This window comes from Pleurodeles waltl, chromosome 3_1, assembly GCF_031143425.1.
Source record: "Pleurodeles waltl isolate 20211129_DDA chromosome 3_1, aPleWal1.hap1.20221129, whole genome shotgun sequence".
NCBI lineage: Eukaryota > Metazoa > Chordata > Amphibia > Caudata > Salamandridae > Pleurodeles > Pleurodeles waltl.
In genome coordinates this window covers 1,313,680,662-1,313,702,329 of record NC_090440.1, presented here as the reverse complement: position 1 = coordinate 1,313,702,329, position 21,668 = coordinate 1,313,680,662, and the positions used below count along the sequence as shown (strand labels likewise).

General features: G+C 46.2%; 1 protein-coding gene across 1 annotated transcript in view; it reads left to right on the top strand.

Moving 5' to 3' along the window:
- Nucleotides 1–21,668, top strand: part of PDIA5 (protein disulfide isomerase family A member 5) — an 828,396-nt gene that overhangs the window by 372,120 nt on the left and 434,608 nt on the right. Inside the window, exon 8 of the mRNA XM_069224665.1 lies at nt 1,507–1,574. Coding sequence (XP_069080766.1) covers nt 1,507–1,574 — 68 coding nt within the window. The remainder of the gene's footprint in view (nt 1–1,506; nt 1,575–21,668) is intronic.

Here is a 21,668-nt window from a genome sequence, read left to right as displayed (position 1 = left end):
GACCAGCATGAATTCCAGTCTGGCCTGGGCTGGCGATGCACGCCCAGGTAGACGAAAAACGCGCTTATAGGTTTTTATCAGAAGCTTATCCAGAAGACCTACTTCGGTCCCCCTCATTATTTCGGTGCCATAGGTGATAGCTGGAAGTAGCTTCGCTCTCATTACGGCTGTTAATGGGTTCAGAGCATGACCACAGATTGAATTCGCTAGCTTGCAAAAGGCGTAAATAAGAGCCTACGTCTTGTTTTTTTATTGCTTCCTTTTGTGCCGTGTAATTACCTCTAGCATCCACCACCAATCCTAGGTATCTGTATGATGTTACTTCCTCTAGGGTTTTCCCATTCATATGCCATTTACCTCGGGTGGATGGCCCGCGGTTTAAGGTAATCACTTTAGATTTTTTATGATTAATTTCTAAATCATTGGAACCTGAGTATTCTTCTAATGCCTTTAACAATTTCTGCATGCCTATTCTGGTATTACTGATTAGTAGTAGGTCATCTGCATATAGTAGGTTGGATACTTGTTGACCGCCCAGTGAGGGAGAGTGGGATGAGTGACCATTTAACTTGTTGGGGAGATCTGCTCTGTACAGGTTGAAGAGTGTTGGGGCCAATACACAGCCTTGCTTCACCCCCACTGTTGTTTTGACTGCCAAGGATAGGTGAGAGCCTTCTCCCAATTTAACCTTCACCCAAGTATCAGAGTATATCATTTTGATGGCATTTAAAATAGAATGTGGCAGCCCCCACTGTAGTAATTTGGCCCACAATTTACTGCGGGAGACACGGTCAAAAGCAGCTTTAAAGTCAACAAAACATAAATAGGTTGGAGTTCCCTTTGCTTTTGCTCTGTTTATGATCAAGCCTAGCCCCATAAGATTTGTTAATGTTCCTTGGTGCTTGGTGAACCCGGTTTGATTAAAGGGTAGAATATTGTTATCTGTAATCCAGGCTTCTAGGTGTTTTAGCACACAGCAGGAAAAGTACTTGAGGTCAACGTCTAAAAGAGCGATTAGTCTGTAGTTGCTTGGGGAGAGCACGCTCCCACCCTTGTATATGGGGTGGATTATTGAGCCTTTCCAGGATGCCGGGACGTTGCCTGTTTTTGACCAATATACTTTATATTTATACTTAATGAATTTGACCAATGAACTTTATATTGTGCTTAATAACATTCAGTCCTGATGCCATGGCGAACGTACTGAAGAACAAAATTATTCTTTCCATTACGTTTAGAATCCGTCTCACCATGAGACCCCCATCTCCAATTTTTAATTATGTATTTAATGATCAAAATGGTGGCTTAGAATGTGATTTTTTTAAAAATTATTATTTTGTGTATTGATCAAGATTTTTGGTGTGTTTTAGTGCTCACAGGTGTCTGAGTACTGTTTCTGCAAGCACTGGCATATGGTGTTGTTGCATTTTTGCTCTTGCAATGGAAAGGCAGGTGATGTGCATATGTATTGATTCATCTTCTGTCTCTGTTCTTTCTTTCGATCAGGGTGTGGTGTGTGCAAGAGGATGATGCCAGCGTACCAGCAAGCAGCCTCAGATCTTAAGGGCTCCTATGTAAGTCTTTCATATTAATAAACACAAATTATCCTTGAATAATGTTTTGTTCCACTGCTACCAAAGTAGCAGGGCACTGAGAAAATGGCATGATGTGTTCCATGGGAATTAATCTGCGCTTTCTCTAGTAAGGTTATCTGGCTGCTAATGAAACTCTTGTACAACGCAGCCAAAAAAACAACACTGTGACAAAGTATGACAAATGACGTACCACATATACGACTTAGGCGGACTCCATCATTTTTTTTTTTACAACAATTGGAAGACATTAAACACTATTTTAGATGCTTTAAGTGGACACCTAACATGGCAGCCTTTAAAACCCCAGAAGCGATTGAAATAATGTAATCTGTAGTTAGTCTAAGAGTAGCATTTCTGTTTAACTCAACATATTTAGGTGACATTTCAGAGACAGCTCAATGGGGCATTTTCTAGGACCTTTTCCATTAGTAGCACACCCACTGAGCAAATGGTGACTGATTACAGTGTTTAAAAAATAAACTTTGCTTTGCTGATCTGGGTATTATTTAGCATGTCAAAGATTTTGTTCAGTGTGTCATGTTCAAGGAATGCCTATATCGATATATTATGCAATGTAAGTGTTGTTCAGCATAAAAGTTAGTTATTTACCAGTACCTACGAAGTGGAAGTAGACCCACTGGAAGTAACAAATTGAGCCATCCTGGAGCACACTGGGAAGAAGAACAGTCATGACAGTGAGAGACAGCACTAAAAGGATCAAACAAAATCCATGAAAATTGGAAATAGAACAAGCAAGTGCCCATTTTGCTTTGTGATAATCTTCATTATACCGAGTCCTATTTATTTCTGCCACATTCCTTAATATTGGCGAGTGACCCACGCTGTGACGCAGCACAGCATCTGTCTAGAAGAAACTGTAAATAAAGTACCTTCTCCTTTCCTTGAACTCCTCCATTCTTGTGTGCTGCATAAAAGTGGTTGTCATCAGGAGAGCATACTGTGCTAGCAAGTGGTGTTCTCTGATTCAATAAGCACCTGTTTCAAATGAAGGTCCGTGGGTTGGAAGACTGTGACAAGAAAATGTAGGACTCCTTGTCAGGCTAGCTTCCTGCTTGAGTTGTGATTAGTTCCTAATAACAGAGGTAGGCCCAGAGGTTGCAGCTACTGCCATTATTGCTATACCAAGCATACTGGGGGATGCAGATACATATATCCGCTTGTGTTCAATAAACATATTTGGTAAAAAACAGATACACACTTGCAGTTCTCAGACACTTTTTTATTCTGCCTTTGAAGTAACCATCTTCCTTTGGACCTTCCTAGGCCTCCTTGGTTATACTTTGAGGGGTCAAGATATTTCAAAATCAGATGTCATTGTGCTAGTGAGATGAACCCATCTATTGAGAACAGCAACTGAGGGTTTCCATCCCACAATCCCAGGCTAAATTAAGGCACATATTTGGGACACAAAACTGTTCTGGTTATTCACCAATAGCTTTTTGCTGCTCTTTACACTCAAGTGGGGTTAAGGCTCAATCCACAGGAGTAAATGCATCAGAAATAAAAGAATGTGAATTGGGGCATAATGTTGGGGCTAAAAGTGGTGGAGTGGTGCATGCCTGATCTCCTTTGATGGTTTCTCAGGCACGTTTTACTATATAAAAGAACTTAACCTTCTCCCAAATTTCAAGTTGAAGATGATCGAGATAAAAAAAAATATAACTCAACTTGTTGGTAAGGTCTAGAGATTTTCCTCTAGATGTTTGAAGGGCTCTTCCTTTAAACTGTGATTATCAGCAGGAGATACCTTAACATGCTTATTGTTTTACCCAGTATTGTTAAATCTACCCATAAGATAAGAGGGGCAGCCTTCCAAGTGTTGATTTCACCCTGCAGCTGCCCTGGACACTGAAATGACCACAGGTTCCCAATATTTTGGTGGAAGAAAAGTCCCTGACGCAAACTCATCCTTCATAAAGTCAAAGACCTTAAGGAGGTATGGGAGGCCCTCTTGGAGCATGAGTGACAGAAAAACTTAGAGTGTTTGGGATAAGACAGTGGACTTACATGGGGACGAGGCTCAGCAGCAGATATGCCCAACAGCACAGTCCCACTCAACCCCACTCTTAGATTTCTGGCTCTCATTGCTTTGAAATTGGCAGTGGTGAGGTGGAGAGGCATAGCTGCTCCCTACGAAAGAAGAAAGAGGAGCCTAAAGAAATTGCTGTGGTTGTGGAGATACAGCAGGCATTACTTTAAATAATTTTCACTGGCCTGCGTTCCATACAAAGGCAGGAAAAAGCAGCTGGGAGCTGGTAAACAAATTGACTTGGTGGCACCCAACATTTGCAGCTGCAACTGTACTGCAACACACTGCTGACTCCAACCGTCATGTTTTTGGGAAGGTGGGCAGGGAGCCTCTCAGACATCTTCAGACTCTGACTTCAGCTTGCCAAGAATACTCACACTACTACATTCTGTCATTTTTTGTCATATACTGACACATATATCACCCTGCATTGGTGGTTGTAACAGTTGCGCTGTTGTGGCCCTAAAAGCAGCCGTCCCCTCCCAAACCCCCCAAAATACACCCACACACACACACACACACGTCTTGAATTGCCCAAATGACAGGAATGGTTGAGCGGTGTAAGTGTTGTGTATTTCATTAATTCCTATCGAAAATGCATAGCTTATAGGGTCAGAACAGAGCTTTGGACACATCATAGTGAGGGCAGGATTACGGATTTGAAAGCTCCTAAAGTGAATATTGTGGGATTACACGGTCTCCCTAGTTTCCATCTCGCCAGACACCAACTAGCTGGTCCCACCACACCTATTGCTTATATTTATTCAGAATTGCACCTGTCGTTACCTTCCTACTCTTCCTTTCCATTGACACATGTATCCATGATCTCTCTGATCTGTTCATGCCCTTGCACTGGTCATATGGATCAGGGTAAGTATTGTTTGATGCCATTCCTGCGTTTATGAAGCTTCGACGCCTCCCTGTTCGACTTCTGCTTGGTCCTTGGATCAGGCTTTCGGGCAATCCCCTGCCCTTCAGTCTTGAACACTGATCCCTGGAAAGCCACTAGCTTTGGTTATTTTGCCAAACTGACCTAGAAAGTCATTTATACTATACTATTTATAGTATTTATACTGGGGAGCCGACAGCAAGCCAGCCAACAGAAGGAATTCAGTCGAACTTCTTACACTATAGAATCCTCTCCACAGGGGGCTTCGTTCCCGAGAGACATTTGTAGACTTCAGTCTTCAAGTCTGCTGGATAGATGCAAGCTTTTCATATGAAAGTTAATCTCTAAAATTGTTACGAAACTCATTTGTTTTATCGGTTCACTTAGTTGTCCGTTTGAGGGCTGGCAAATGCCTTGAGATTCGTGTTCAAAGCCTGTTGGAGCCGACGGATTTCAAAGCTCTGATGAATTATAGCTGTTAAATGAAAATATGTGTAGTCATGAAAAAACAGTCTCCTGCATTGTGCCTTTTATGCTAAGGAGAGACCTATCAATGAAGTACAATTTTCTCCCGCCCCTTGTGCTTGCTTAAAAGCCTACATTGAGTCTTTTTGTTGTTGAATTTCCTCATAAAGGTGGGCTAACACTGCAGTAAGTGCTGGCGCGTCTCTCCTCCTATGTAAGTCCACGAGGGTGTATTTAGTAATTGCACATATTGGCAAGCTCAGATCTGTATAATTCAAACGGATGTAGGTCCTGGATTTGCTAGAGGAACTTCAAGCAGCTCCGGTTATTGCACACAAAAGAAAGGGTGTGCTTTGATAGATCGTTGCCTTTCCACAAGCATACAAACTTATTAGCTGTACAGAACATGATGTTCTTGTTGTTCTTAATCAGAATTTTTTTTGTTGTTGTTTGCAGACCATTACAACTTATCAGGAAAGAAAGGAGGTGATGCACAGGCCTCAATGTTTACATTTTATCTGAATATTACGTTGTTGTGTGGCCCACTGGTGTACAGTTGTTTTTTGCTAGCTTTTAGAGCTACATTGTAATGTGAATGCTACAGTTTATGTCTCCGGGATTAAGTGAATGACCTTTTAGAGCCCTAGAACTGCAAATTCATTTAGTGTAACCTGGATTGTTTATTGCCTGCACCTTAGTCCGGGGATTTCAGGAGCCAGAACTCTGTTCAGTTCTCAGACTGTGCACATTCCAGCGTGCCGTGCAGGTGTATTTCTTCAGGGCACATGACCCCCACCATGGGATTGTTCCTTGCCTGCAGTTTACCTGCACATTAGCCCGGGGACCTCAGGAGCTAGAACTCTGTGCAGTTCTGAAACTGCCCACCTGCATGCTAGCATGCCGTGAAGGCGTATTTCTTCAGGGCGCTAGACCCACAGTGCAGGATTTTTTATGGCCGGCACCTTGACCTGGGGACTTCAGAACTCTGTGCTGCTCCGAGACTGCATGCCAGTGTGCGTGCAGGCGTATTTCTTTAGGGCTCTGGACCTGGGCAAAGAGCGGGCAAGAGCGGGCCGATCTGCATCCATCAGAGCCCTAAGGAGACTGTACTGGGCCACCCCTCTCGGTTCAGCATTAGAGGTCGCCTTTGTGCCAAGATCGAGCCTTTCATGGTCAAGAGAAAGCCCTTTTTCACACATATTTGGGTGCAGGTTCCATGACTTTATGCTCTAGTCTTTCATGGGGAAGAAGAAGGCGGGCATGGATTCTTCAGTTCCCACCCCTCCTTCAAAAGGTACCTCCATTGATGGAAAGTTAGCGAGGGCAGTGAGAGTTATCAATGCTGAAATCGCCCTCACAGAGAGGATGCTCTTACTGGGTTGGGAGACGACCCTTTCTCATTCTCTTGTGGAGGTCACAGACTTTAGGTCCAGAAATGAGGGAAATCTGCCCTTTTTTCTATTGACACCCAATCCACTCCCCCCCCCCCTCCCCCCCCCCCCCCCCCCCCCACCCGGGAGAACGATCAACTTTACAGGTACCGCGATCAATCATTGGCTGACTTGGGCTTATTTGACGCTCCATCTCCTCTCTTGCCTACCAAGTCAAAGAGGGGGCCTTGCAGGGGTAAAGCCCCTGTACCAAAGAAGTCACAACAAACACAACCTACTGAGACTACCCGAAGACGCTTAACTTGCCCATAGTCAGTGCCACCTACAAGCTCAGAGCTCCTTTTGAGACTGTACATGTGGAGGGTCCCCTTGAGGCTCCCCTGCCAGTGTTTGTTAGTGGGGAAAATCTATTGGAGACATGTTTTTGGAAATTCAAGAAATTGCTCAGAGAAAAGCTTGAGCCAGTTGTGGAGCAACTGGCGAAATTACAACACTGTCCCACCCTCAAGGCACTAGACAATAAGAGATCCTCTGTTCTCCCACTCTTGCCTTGGGCTCTAACCTTGCCAATGTAGGGAGGCAAATTTCCCCTTCTCAGACAGGCAATGTTGTCAACTTAAGCACTATTGACCAGCACAAGTACCTAGCTGAGATTCATTCCACAAACCAGCCCAAGTTTAATATACCTGCTACTGTACCAAATGCAAATACATCTTCTGAGATTCCCTCTCAACACACAAGAAACAATGAGTTTGATGGCATCTGTCGCTGTAGATACGCATGTTTTGCATAGCTCGCCATCTGGTGTTGGGTCGGAGTGTTACAAGTTGTTTTTCTTCGAAGAAGTCTTTCGAGTCACGGGACCGAGTGACTCCTCCTTTTGTCTCCATTGCGCATGGGCGTCGACTCCATCTTCAATTGTTTTTTTTCCGCCATCGGGTTCGGACGTGTTCCTGTCGCTCCGAGTTTCGGAACGGAAAAACAGCTACATTTCGGAAGATTTTCGTCGGTATTGTTGCGTTCGGGATCGGCGTAGTCAGAATCAACACCGCATCGAAGATCGAAGAGCTCCGGAGCCCTTCGGGGTAGTTTTCGATCCCCGTCGGGGCCTGCTCGGCCCAACCGCGTGTAGAAGAACGCCGATGGAACGGACCCCGTTCCGTTTCTGTCCCAAATGCCACAAAAAATACCCCTATTCAGACCAACACTCGGTCTGTAACCTGTGCCTATCACCTGAGCACAGTGAAGACACCTGCGAGGCCTGTCGTGCGTTCCGGTCCCGAAAAACACTCCGAGACCGTCGAGCAAGAAGACTTCAAAAGGCGTCCACGCCGACAGCGCACCGAGAGTTCGAGGTACAGGAAGAGGAAGAAACCTTTTCGATACACGAATCGGACTCCGAGGAATTCGACGATCCACGAACCGTGAGTAAGACGTCGAAAACCATGCATAAGAAGATTGTCAAGGCCCAGGGGACGCCACTGCCACCAGGCCATGGCTCCACCCATAAATTCGGTGACCGACCGTCGGCACCGAAAAAGGCCCAATCAGTGCCGAGACCGTCCGACTCCGGTCGAGACACCGGCACGCAGCCTTCTCGGGACCGAGAAAGTGCTGGAGACATACATCGACACCGAGATAGCGGTGTAGACACGGCTCGACGCCGAGACAGCGGCACCGATGAAGATCGACGCCGAGATGTTTCGACTCCGAAAAAGAAAAAAGCCACCTCGGAGCCGAAAAAAGATGCAGACAAGGTTTCGGTGCCGAAACAACCTGCAACCGACCCAGTTTCAGGCTCTTATACCGAAGAGCAATCAATGACCTCCCAAATGCGAAAGCATAGGTTTGAGGAAGACCTGCAATCCACCGATGTAGACCATACGCAGAAACGTATTTTTATACAGCAGGGGACAGGAAAGATAAGCACCCTTCCCCCTATTAGGAGAAAGAGAAGACTGGAATTTCAGACTGACCAAACACCACAAACAAAAATGGTGAAAAGGGTTGCTCCGCCACCCTCTCCTCCACCTATAATTCACGTCTTGCCAGCACAATCTCCATCACATTCCCCGGCTCACACCACCATGAGCCAAGGTGACCAGGATCAGGACGCATGGGACTTATACGACGCCCCTGTGTCAGATAACAGTCCGGAGGCATACCCTACAAAGCCATCACCACCAGAGGACAGTACTGCATATTCTCAGGTGGTGGCTAGAGCAGCACAATTCCACAATGTAAGCCTCCACTCAGAACAAGTCGAGGATGACTTTCTATTCAACACCCTCTCTGCCACCCACAGCTCCTACCAAAGCCTGCCTATGCTCCCTGGTATGCTTCAGCACGCAAAAGACATCTTTAAGGAGCCGGTCAAAAGTAGGGCAATCACACCAAGGGTGGAAAAAAAGTATAAAGCGCCTCCTACAGACCCTATTTTCATAACTTCGCAGCTTCCACCAGATTCTGTCGTTGTAGGAGCAGCTAGGAAAAGGGCCAACTCCCACACATCTGGGGACGCACCACCCCCAGATAAGGAAAGCCGCAAGTTCGATGCAGCTGGAAAGAGAGTCGCAGCACAAGCTGCAAACCAGTGGCGCATTGCTAACTCACAGGCACTTCTTGCGCGCTATGACAGAGCCCATTGGGATGAGATGCAACATCTCATTGAACATCTACCCAAAGACCTACAAAAGAGGGCAAAGCAAGTGGTTGAAGAAGGACAGAACATTTCAAACAACCAGATACGCTCCTCCATGGACGCAGCAGACACAGCTGCAAGAACAATAAATACATCTGTGACCATCAGAAGGCATGCATGGCTACGAACGTCTGGGTTTAAACCAGAGATTCAGCAGGCAGTTCTCAATATGCCATTCAACGAAAAAGAACTGTTCGGTCCAGAAGTGGACACGGCGATTGAGAAACTTAAAAAGGACACGGACACTGCTAAAGCCATGGGCGCACTCTACTCCCCGCAGAGCAGAGGAAATTACAGCACCTTCCGCAAAACACCCTTTAGAGGGGGGTTTCGGGGTCAGGCCACACAAGCCAGCACCTCACAGGCAACACCATCCAGTTACCAGGGACAGTACAGGGGAGGCTTTCGGGGCCAATATAGAGGAGGGCAATTCCCTAGGAATAGGGGAAAATTTCAAAGCCCCAAAACCCCTACAACTAAGCAGTGACTCACATGTCACTCACCCCCTCCACACAACACCAGTGGGGGGAAGAATAGGTCATTATTACCAAGCATGGGAGGAAATCACTACAGACACTTGGGTTCTAGCAATTATCCAAAATGGTTATTGCATAGAATTTCTACAATTCCCTCCAAACATACCACCAAGAGCACAACATTTATCAAAACATCATTCCGAGCTCCTGGAGATAGAAGTTCAAGCACTATTGCAAAAGAACGCAATCGAGTTAGTACCAAACACACAAATAAACACAGGAGTTTATTCACTGTACTTCTTAATACCAAAGAAGGACAAAACGCTAAGACCAATCCTAGACCTAAGAATACTAAACACATACATCAAATCAGACCACTTTCACATGGTCACACTACAAGAAGTGTTACCATTGCTGAAACTACACGACTACATGACAACATTAGACCTCAAAGACGCGTATTTCCATATACCAATACATCCATCGCACAGGAAATACCTAAGGTTTGTATTCAAAGGAATACACTACCAATTCAAGGTACTGCCTTTCGGTTTAACAACCGCACCAAGAGTCTTTACCAAATGTCTAGCAGTAGTCGCTGCACACATCAGAAGGCAGCAAATACATGTATTCCCGTATCTAGACGACTGGCTAATCAAGACCCATTCGTTAATAACGTGCTCACACCACACAAATCAAATCATACAAACCCTCTACAAACTAGGGTTCACAGTCAACTTCGCAAAATCCAACATTCTGCCGCGCAAGGTACAACAATACCTAGGAGCCATAATAAACACAACAATAGGAGTAGCCACTCCAAGTCCACAAAGAATTCAAAATTTCAACAACATCATACAACGCATGTATCCAACACAGAAAATACAAGCAAAGATGATATTACAACTCCTAGGCATGATGTCTTCATGCATAGCCATTGTCCCAAATGCAAGACTGCACATGAGGCCCTTACAACAGTGCCTAGCATCTCAGTGGTCACAAGCACAGGGTCACCTTACAGATCTGGTGTTAATAGACCGCCAAACTTACCTCTCGCTTCTATGGTGGAACAATATAAATTTAAACAAAGAGCGGCCTTTCCAAGACCCAGTGCCACAATACGTAATAACAACAGATGCTTCCATGACAGGGTGGGGAGCACACCTCGATCAACACAGCATACAAGGACAATGGAACGTACATCAAACAAAACTGCATATAAATCACCTAGAACTGCTAGCAGTTTTTCAAGCACTAAAGGCTTTTCAACCAATAATAGTTCACAAATACATTCTCGTCAAAACAGACAACATGACAACAATGTATTATCTAAACAAACAAGGGGGGACGCACTCAACGCAATTGAGCCTGCTGGCACAAAAGATATGGCGTTGGGCAATTCACAACCAAATTCGCCTAATAGCACAATTTATCCCAGGAATTCAGAATCAACTCGCAGACAATCTCTCTCGAGATCACCAACAGGTCCACGAATGGGAAATTCACCCCCAAATTCTGAACACTTACTTCACGCTCTGGGGAACACCTCAAATAGACTTGTTTGCGACAAAAGAGAACGCAAAATGCCAAAACTTCGCATCCAGATACCCACACAGGCAGTCCCACGGCAATGCCCTATGGATCAACTGGTCAGGGATATTTGCCTACGCTTTTCCTCCTCTCCTTCCTTATCTGGTAAACAAACTCAGTCAAAACAAACTCAAACTCATATTAATAGCACCAACTTGGGCAAGGCAACCCTGGTACACAACGCTGCTAGACCTATCAGTAGTACCCCACATCAAACTGCCCAACAGGCCGGATCTGTTGACACAACACAACCAAACGATCAGACACCCAGATCCAGCATCGCTGAATCTAGCAATCTGGCTCCTGAAATCCTAGAATTCAGACACTTACAACTTACCCAAGAATGTATGGAAGTCATAAAGCAAGCCAGAAGGCCATCCACCAGGCACTGCTATGCCAGTAAATGGAAGAGGTTTGTTTGCTACTGCCATATTAATCAAATCCAACCATTACACGCAACCCCAAAACATGTAGTGGGTTACTTGCTTCACTTACAAAAATCTAACCTAGCTTTCTCTTCCATTAAAATACACCTTGCAGCAATATCTGCATACCTGCAGCCTACCTATTCAACTTCCCTATATAGGATACCAGTCATTAAAGCATTCATGGAGGGCCTTAAAAGAATTATTCCACCAAGAACACCACCTGTTCCTTCATGGAACCTAAATGTTGTCTTAACTAGACTTATGGGTCCACCTTTTGAACCCATGCACTCCTGCGAAATACAGTTCATAACATGGAAGGTTGCATTTCTCATCGCCATTACCTCTCTAAGAAGAGTAAGCGAGATTCAGGCGTTTACAATACAAGAACCTTTTATACAACTACACAAAAATAAGGTCGTCCTAAGGACTAATCCTAAATTTCTACCAAAAGTTATTTCACCGTTCCATCTAAATCAAACAGTGGAACTTCCAGTGTTCTTCCCACAGCCAGATTCCGTAGCTGAGAGGGCACTACATACTTTAGATGTCAAAAGAGCATTAATGTATTACATTGACAGAACAAAGAGCATCAGGAAAACTAAACAGCTATTTATTGCATTCCAAAAACCTCATGCAGGAAACCCAATATCAAAACAAGGTATAGCCAGATGGATAGTTAAATGCATCCAAATCTGCTACCTTAAAGCTAAACGACAACTGCCCATTACACCAAGGGCACACTCAACCAGAAAGAAAGGTGCTACCATGGCCTTTCTAGGAAACATCCCAATGCAAGAAATATGTAAGGCAGCCACATGGTCTACGCCTCACACATTCACCAAGCACTACTGTGTAGACGTGTTATCCGCACAACAAGCCACAGTAGGTCAAGCCGTATTAAGAACATTGTTTCAGACTACTCCCACTCCTACAGGCTGAGCCACCGCTTTGGGGAGATAACTGCTTACTAGTCTATGCAAAACATGCGTATCTACAGCGACAGATGCCATCGAGCTGAAAATGTCACTTACCCAGTGTACATCTGTTCGTGGCATCAGTCGCTGTAGATTCGCATGTGCCCACCCGCCTCCCCGGGAGCCTGTAGCAGTTCGGAAGGTACCTTCAACTATTTGTATATATATTATTTTAACCTTAAATAGGTACATACTTAGTCACTCCATTGCATGGGCACTATTACTACAATACAACTCCTACCTCACCCTCTGCGGGGAAAAACAATCGAAGATGGAGTCGACACCCATGCGCAATGGAGACAAAAGGAGGAGTCACTCGGTCCCGTGACTCGAAAGACTTCTTCGAAGAAAAACAACTTGTAACACTCCGACCCAACACCAGATGGCGAGCTATGCAAAACATGCGAATCTACAGCGACTGATGCCACGAACAGATGTACACTGGGTAAGTGACATTTTCATTCCTCTGTCCAAGGTAGTTTGCATTCTTCTTCTGGGTCGGATAGGCCACCCCCTGCCCCTAAGGTCTGCACTCTTCTGTGTTCATAATCAACCTATGCCTGCTTCTTATCTATATGTAGCCGTCCTTGGTGAAGTTCCTCCGTTGCGTCGAGGAAGAGCCCAGCATAGAACTTGTAATATTATTAGGATGGCTGGTCCACAATAGAGGATTCCCGTTCTCATGTGCAAACAATATTTTGAGTTTACGGAGACTGGAATTTATAGGACCCTTTAGCCATCACATTAGAAGGGGACTGCATCATTATTAGCTTCAACTCGCCTTTCTTAGTGAGGAGTGTCCACTTTGTCCCACCCGTTTTGGAGGGATCGAAGGGTAGCATTGGTGTGGTTCTCCTCGTCCTCTTTTATAAGCCACCCACCCCCTCACCCCGGATCCTCAAATCTGTGAGTGCCTCCACTGGTTAATGGGAGTCCTAATCAGACCCAGTCCTCACAAGGGGGACCCTGTTGGTTAGCGAACACAGCCCAGGTATCAAAGCGGATAACAGTGCCTCAGGGAAACTTAAGGGCTGTAGCTCCCCTATCTTTATCTAATAGGTTTGATGTACACTTTAGTGTGGATGAATTGTTGTCGATGAACACTGCAAGTGGGACCAATCCTATGCTTTTAACAATTAATATTGCTTCAAATACCGGTTGGGGTGGGTCGGACTCTTAAAAAGAAATTGATCCTACTGATACTCTCAGCGGGGAAACTTATTGGTTAAAAGCCCTGCATGATTTGCCCTGGATATCACTCCTTCTTTCAACCTCCTGAGCTGGAATGTTGCTGACCTCAAAGACAAGGTCAAGGGTTGGATGTATTAGGTCGATACAATTATGTGGTGTCACGGGAAACTTGGGACACTAATGTGAAAACATGCCCTAGTTTCACATGTTTCCACACTCAGCCACACCCTCGAGGCATGGTAGATCTAAGGGTGCTCTCTGTGTGGGTTTGTATTTATCTTAAGGTACATGTGTTAGTGGTTGAGTTTGGAAATCCAGCGTATAACGCCATTCTGGTTAAGGATATATTAAGTAACTTCTCTTTATACTTGGTGAACTTCTGTAATAATGATTTTTTAGACCTTGCACTCTTTTAAAATATTTATTTACCTTCCTCTCAGGTTAAAAACACAGGGGTCCTTCCATTGAAACAATCAATGTATCTTCTTTGTAGGGATTACATTGTAAAAAGGGGGTTACCCTACATGGTTCAGGGGTTGGATCCCTGGGACCCACAGTTAGGGAGAACTGATTGTAGAGGGGAGGAACTGGAGCGGTACCTGGCCGCCCATGATCTTGTGGATGTCATGGAGTGGTTTTGTGAGGAGAAGATGTCTCTGCCCTCGTTTAGGGGTCATGGACGCCCCTCAATAATTGATTATATTTTCTCTACCCGCAACCTCATTCCATAGTTGATTAAAGGAGATATTCTGGCTATGGAATGGAGTGACCATAATGCCCTATTTCTAGAGGGACATTCCCCAGTACATAAGAGGGTATCCCCCAAAGGCTTCAATCCCCATTTCTCAGCATGCACTGGATGGCTTAAGGTTGGTGTGGCATTTGAAGGACCCAGGGGGCACATTAAGCGCTTTTGAAAACCCACTTAGCAACCTTTTTTGTTATTTTTGTCTGACGCACAAGATGATGATATGCTTAATCACTTTAATTTTTTTAATCATTGTGTCAGGCAGTCCCTGTTAAACCTGCATCTGAAGCGCCCTAATGGTAGATAAATGCTACTCTGCAGCCAACTGTAGGCTTAGCGAGGCACTATCTGACAGACCTAAAGACCCTGTTGAGGTGCGCAAAGCCTGTAGGGTCTATAAACGTGCCAAGAGCAGGAAAAAGGAGTTGATTCAGCAGGATTGGGATCTCCTAGAGCTCACTTCGTAATTTAAAAACCCTAATAGGTTTTAGGAGCAGGTTAATATGATTAAATCCCATAATGCCCCAGCCAATTCCCTCATCTGCTGTAACGTTTCTGGAACCGAATGGGTCTCTCATTTTAAGAAAATGTATCACCTTGATGAGGACCTCAAGGGGCAGTTAAGAGCCAGACTAACTGATCCACCTTCTTGGTATATCCCTTTGAATGCAGTACCCTGGCAAGTAGGCAAAGCCCCAATGATAAAGCCTCAGGGCGGGATGTAGTTCCCATGGACTTGACCAAGCTAGTGTTTAAAGAACTGGTTAGGATCAGTCACTTTTTATCAGATAAAAAGTGACTAATTCTAACCAATTCTTTAAACCCTGGCTGATACATTTTGGTTACAAACCTATTGTGAGAAAGTAGCCTCTTTCTAGCCTTGTTACACCCACTTTTGGCCTGTTTGTGAGTGTATGTCAGGGTGTTTTCACTGTCTCACTGGTATCCTGCTAGCCAGGGCCCAGTGCTCATAGTGAAAACCCTATGTTTACAGTATGTTTGTTATGTGTCACTGGGACCCTGCTAGTCAGGACCCCAGTGCTCATAAGTTTGTGACCTATAGGTATGTGTTCCCTGTGTGATGCCTAACTGTCTCACTGAGGCTCTGCTAATCAGAACCTCAGTGGTTATGCTCTCTCATTTCTTTCAAATTGTCACTAACAGGCTAGTGACCAATTTTACCAATTCACATTGGCATACTGGAACACCCTTATAATTCCCTAGTATATGGTACTGAGGTACCCAGGGTATTGGGGTTCCAGGAGATCCCTATGGGCTGCAGCATTTCTTTTGCCACCCATAGGGAGCTCTGACTATTCTTACACAGGCCTGCCACTGCAGCCTGAGTGAAATAACGTCCACGTTATTTCACAGCCATTTTACACTGCACTTAAGTAACTTATAAGTCACCTATATGTCTAACCTTTACCTGGTAAAGGTTGGGTGCTAAGTTACTTAGTGTGTGGGCACCCTGGCACTAGCCAAGGTGCCCCCACATTGTTCTGGGCCAATTCCCCGGACTTTGTGAGTGCGGGGACACCATTACACGCGTGCACTACATATAGGTCACTACCTATATGTAGCTTCACAATGGTAACTCCGAATATGGCCATGTAACATGTCTATGATCATGGAATTGCCCCCTCTATACCATCCTGGCATAGTTGGCACAATCCCATGATCCCACGGGTCTCTAGCACAGACCCTGGTACTGCCAAACTGCCTTTCCCGGGGTTTCACTGCAGCTGCTGCTGCTGCCAACCCCTCAGACAGGTTTCTGCCCTCCTGGGGTCCTGCCAGGCTTGGCCCAGGAAGGCAGAACAAAGGACTTCCTCAGAGAGAGGGTGTTACACCCTCTCCCTTTGGAAAATGGTGTTAGGGCTGGGGAGGAGTAGCCTCCCCCAGCCTCTGGAAATGCTTTCATGGGCACACATGGTGCCCATTTCTGCATAAGCCAGTCTACACCGGTTCAGGGACCCCTCAGCCCTGCTCTGGCACGAAACTGGACAAAGGAAAGGGGAGTGACCACTCCCCTGACCTGCACCTCCCCTGGGAGGTGCCCAGAGATCCTCCAGTGTGCTCCAGACCTCTGCCATCTTGGAAACAGAGGTGCTGCTGGCACACTGGACTGCTCTGAGTGGCCAGTGCCAGCAGGTGACGTCAGAGACTCCTTCTGATAGGCTCCTTCAGGTGTTGCTAGCCTATCCTCTCTCCTAAGTAGCCAAACCCTCTTTTCTGGCTATTTAGGGTCTCTGTCTTTGGGAATTCCTTAGATAACGAATGCAAGAGCTCATCCGAGTTCCTCTGCATCTGTCTCTTCACCTTCTGCCAAGGAATCGACTGCTGACCGCGCTGGAAGCCTGCAAAACTGCAACAAAGTAGCGAAGACGGCTACTGCAACTCTGTAACGCTGATCCTGCCGCCTTCTCGACTGTTTTCCTGGTGGTGCATGCTGTGGGGGTAGTCTGCCTCCTCTCTGCACTAGAAGCTCCGAAGAAATCTCCCGTGGGTCGACGGAATCGTCCCCCTGCAACCGCAGGCACCAAAGAACTGCATCACCGGTACCCTGGGTCTCCTCTCAGCAAGACGAGCGAGGTCCCTTGAATCCAGCAACTCTGTCCAAGTGACTCCCACAGTCCAGTGACTCTCCAGTCCAAGTTTGGTGGAGGTAAGTCCTTGCCTCCCCACGCCAGACTGCATTGCTGGGAACGGCGACTTTTGCAGCTACTCCGGCCTCCGTGCACTTCCGGCGGAAATCCTTTGTGCACAGTCCAGCCTGGGTCCACGGCACTCTAACCTGCATTGCACGACCTCCTAAGTTGTCCTCCGACGGCGTGGGACTCCTTTGTGCAACTTCGGGTGAGCACCGTTTCACTCTACTTCGTAGTGCCTGTTCCGGCACTTCTGCGGGTGCTGCCTGCTTCTGAGAGGGCTCCTTATCTTGCTCAACGCCCCCTCTGTCCCCAGACGCAATTGGCGACATCCTGGTCCCTCCTGGGCCACAGCAGCATCCAAAAACCGTAACCGCACGATTTACAGCTAGCAAGGCTTGTTGGCAGTCTTTCTTCAGGAAAACACTTCTGCACGACTCTCCACGGCGGGGGGGATCCATCCTCCAAAGGGGAAGTCTCTAGCCCTTGTCGTTCCTGCAGAACCTTCAGCTTCTACTGTCCAGTAGCAGCTTCTTTGCATCCACAGCTGGCATTTCCTGGGCATCTGCCCATCTCCGACTTGCTTGTGACTTTTGGACTTGGTCCCCTTGTTCCACAGGTACCCTCGACTGGAAATCCATCGTTGTTGCATTGCTGGTTTGTGTCTTTCCTGCAGAATTCCCCTATCACGGCTTCTATGTCCTTTGGGGAACTTTAGTGCACTTTGCACTCACTTTTCAGGGTCTTGGGGTGGGCTATTTTACTAACCCTAACTGTTTTCTTACAGTCCCACAAGGTCCTCTACAAGGTCACATAGGTTTGGGGTCCATTCGTGGTTCGCATTCCACTTTTGGAGTATATGGTTTGTGTTGCCCCTATGCCTATGTGTCCCCATTGCATCCTATTGTAACTATACATTGTTTGCACTGTTTTCTAATACTATTACTGCATATTTTGGTATTGTGTACATATATCTTGTGTATATTTGCTATCCTCATACTGAGGGTACTCACTGAGATACTTTTGGCATATTGTCATAAAAATAAAGTAACTTTATTTATTTTTTAGTATATCTGTGTATTGTGTTTTCCTATGATATTGGACATATGACACTAGTGGTACTGTAGGAGCTTCACTCGTCTCCTAGTTCAGCCTAAGCTGCTCTGCTAAGCTACCATTATCTATCAGCCTATGCTGCTAGACACCCTATACACTAATAAGGGATAACTGGGCCTGGTGCAAGGTGTAAGTACCCCTTGGTACTCACTACAAGCCAGTCCAGCCTCCTACACCTATGTGCTACCATTCATCTCCAGTTTAACACATCTCTGCTCAGGAACACTTTAATAGAGCTTTGGCTAGGCATATTCCCACATTCTGGTCTTTCTTCACAATTGTGCCATTTTCCAAGAAGGGGGATCGTACTCTCTTAACTGCTACCACCCTATTTCTTTAATAGATCGTTCGATAAAGATCATTGGGAGGGCGATCTTTAACTGGCTTAAGTCTTGGGAGAATGATAATAACATCTTATGCCCCTATCAGTTTGATTTTTCTAAGGGTCTGGGTACGGTGGAACAGTGCTTAAATCTGCACCTAATAAATGTCAAGTCTACCAATGCCAAGTGCTGTGCACTGTACCTGGCCTTTATGGACCTATCAGCCGCCTTTGACAGCATCAGCAGGACCAAGCTTTGGTGGTTGTTACTAGATTTGGGGGCTGAAGGTAGAGCTAGTGAATTTTCTACACTGCCTGCATGAAAATCTGGCTACTAGGGTTGGTATGGCGAGGCTAGGGAGCTATCAGACACATTCCCATCATCGCACCCCAACTACAGAAGATCATCAACAGCTCCTTCGAGTCCGCCACCTTCCCTGAGAGCTGGAAACACGCTGAGATCAATGCCCTCCTCAAAAAACCCAAGGCGGACCCAAAGGACCTCAAGAACTTCCAGCCTATCTCCCTGCTCCCCTTCCCGGCAAACGTAATCGAGAAGGCTGTAAACAGACAACTAACCTGTTTCCTCGAGGAGAACTGCACCCTGGACCCTTCCCATTCCGGATTCCGCAGCAACCACAGTACCGGAACCGCCCTCATCGCTGCCACAGACGACATCAGAACCATACTGGACGACGGCAAAACCACGGCCCTCATCCTCCTGGACCTCTCGGCCGCATTCAACACCGTCTGCCATCACACTCTACGCTCACGCCTCAGCAATTTTTATTTTTTATTTTTAAGAGTTTTCTATAGCGCTAGCAAGACCGAGAGGGTAACAGAGCGCTTTACAGCATGACAGGAAGTAAACATAAGAATAAACATGATAAACATAAGAATAAACATAAGAAACACAAGACAAGAGTCATTTTGTACAATGGGGGTACAAGTGGGTTCTCACGGATAGAAGGGTGGCAGTTCGGGGAAGGGGGGGTGGAGAGGGAGAGACCCTTATTACTGAGAGGGGTGGTTTAGGAGGAATTCTTTCAGTAGTTTCTTAAAGGACAGGTGGGAGGTGTTAGATCTGATGTGGATGGGTAAGGAGTTCCATATTCTCGGAGCGTTGTTAGAGAATGAGCATGATCGAGTTTTTTGCTTGTTGGGTTTCGGAAGGAGGAGGAGGAGAGAGTTTGTGCTTCTCAGAGATCTGGTTTGACCAGCTTTCACTAGCTTGTTAGCGAGGTATTCAGGTTTTCCAGTGTGAAGGGCTTTGTGTGTCAGGCAGGCAGTGCGGAACAGGCAGCGGGCCTCAATCGAGAGCCATTTCAGGTTCTTCAGGGCTGGGGAGATATGGTCAAATTTGTTAGTTCCTGTCACTAGTCTAGCTGCTGCATGAAGAGTGGACCTCATAGGGGCGAGTCGGGATTTGGCCGTGCCAGTGAGGATAGAGATCCCATAGTCTAGTCTTGAGAGTGCCAGTGCTTGAGTGGCCTGTTTGAGGTCATCGTGGGGTATGAAGGATTTGATTTTGTGAAGAAGTTTAAGGCTGCGGAAGGCATTATTAGCGTTTGACTTAATATGGTCCTGCAAGGTCAGGTTAGAGTCCAGAGAGATTCCCAGGGATTTGACCGTGGTAGATGGGGAGAGAGTGCAATTAAGGGCGTCAATAGATTTTAGCCATTCTTGCAGTTGAGGAAGCTGGTTAGATTTCGAGAGGAGGAGTATTTCCGTCTTTTCATGATTGAGTTTGAGGTGGTTATGAGAGAGCCAGCAGAGGGCTTCTTTAAGGGTATTGTTCAGGTGGTGGATGTCATCTAAGGAAGATAGTTCAATATAGAGTTGCGTGTCATCCGCATAGAGGTGGAAGGGGATATTAGCTCGGGTGAGGATAGTGGTAAGAGGGTCCATGTAGATGTTGAAGAGGGTTGGAGAGAGGACAGAACCCTGGGGGACCCCTCTGGTAATGGGGGAGGTGGGCGAGGTCGAGTTTAGAAGCTTTACTAGTTGTGTACGGTTTTGTAGGAAGGAGGAAAACCAGCGGAGGACAGTGTCTTCAATGCCTACTCTCTTTTGGAGGGAGTCGAGAAGGAGTTTATGGTCGACAGTGTCAAAGGCTGCTGTAAGATCAAGGAGAATGAGTAGGCAGGGTCTGTCAGAGTCAAGAGAGATGAGGAGGTCATCTACAATGTTGAGGATGGCGGATTCAGTGCTGCAGCCTTTCCTGAAGCCAGATTGAAGAGGGTTTAGGAGGCTGTTGGAGTCAATATGTTGGGTTAATTGTTGGAGAGCACATTTTTCGAGAATTTTGGCCAGGAAGGGAAGGTTGGAGACAGGTCTGTAGTTGTGGAGGTTGTTCGGGTCTGCTCCTGGTTTCTTCAAAATTGGCGTGATTTGGCCTAGTTTTAGGCAGTCAGGGAACACGCCAGTCTGAAGGGAGCTATTGATGATCATTGTCCAAGTAGGGGAGAGGGACTGGTGGAGTTTTTTTGCCAAGGAGGAAGGGAGGGGGTCAGCTAGGTGGGAGGAGGTTTTGGAGGAGGACATGAGTTTGGAGATGTCCGATACCAGGAGGGGTTGGAAAGAACTCCAGTAGGCAGGGGCCGGCCGATGCGACCGGATGGGGAGAGTGATCTCGGTTAGGGGGGAAGAGTTGTCAGAGGGGTATAGAGTGGGGGTAAGATTGACAGTGGATGGGAGGAGGGGCACAATGTTGGGGGGAGAGTCCCTTGCTAAAGAACGTTCAATCTCAGTGATTTTATCGTTGAAGAAGTTGGCAAAGTTAACGCAGGTGGTCTCAGTGGTGGGTAAGGGGTTGGGAGTAGGTTTGGTCGTTTGTTGTTTAATGATGTTAAAGAGCTCTTTCGGACGGTTTTTGGCTCTGTCAAGGGTATTCTGGAAGAAGGATCTTTTTTCATTATATATGTGTTTTTTGTACCTTCTCCGTGCACATCTGAGCTGATCTAAGTGGGTGGAGGAGGGGTCAGATCTCCAAAGTCTTTCCGTGGCTCTGAGTTGTCTTCTCTCAGAGTTGAGATCATTGTTGAACCAAGCTCTAGATGGGATATTTCGCAGTTTTTTCAG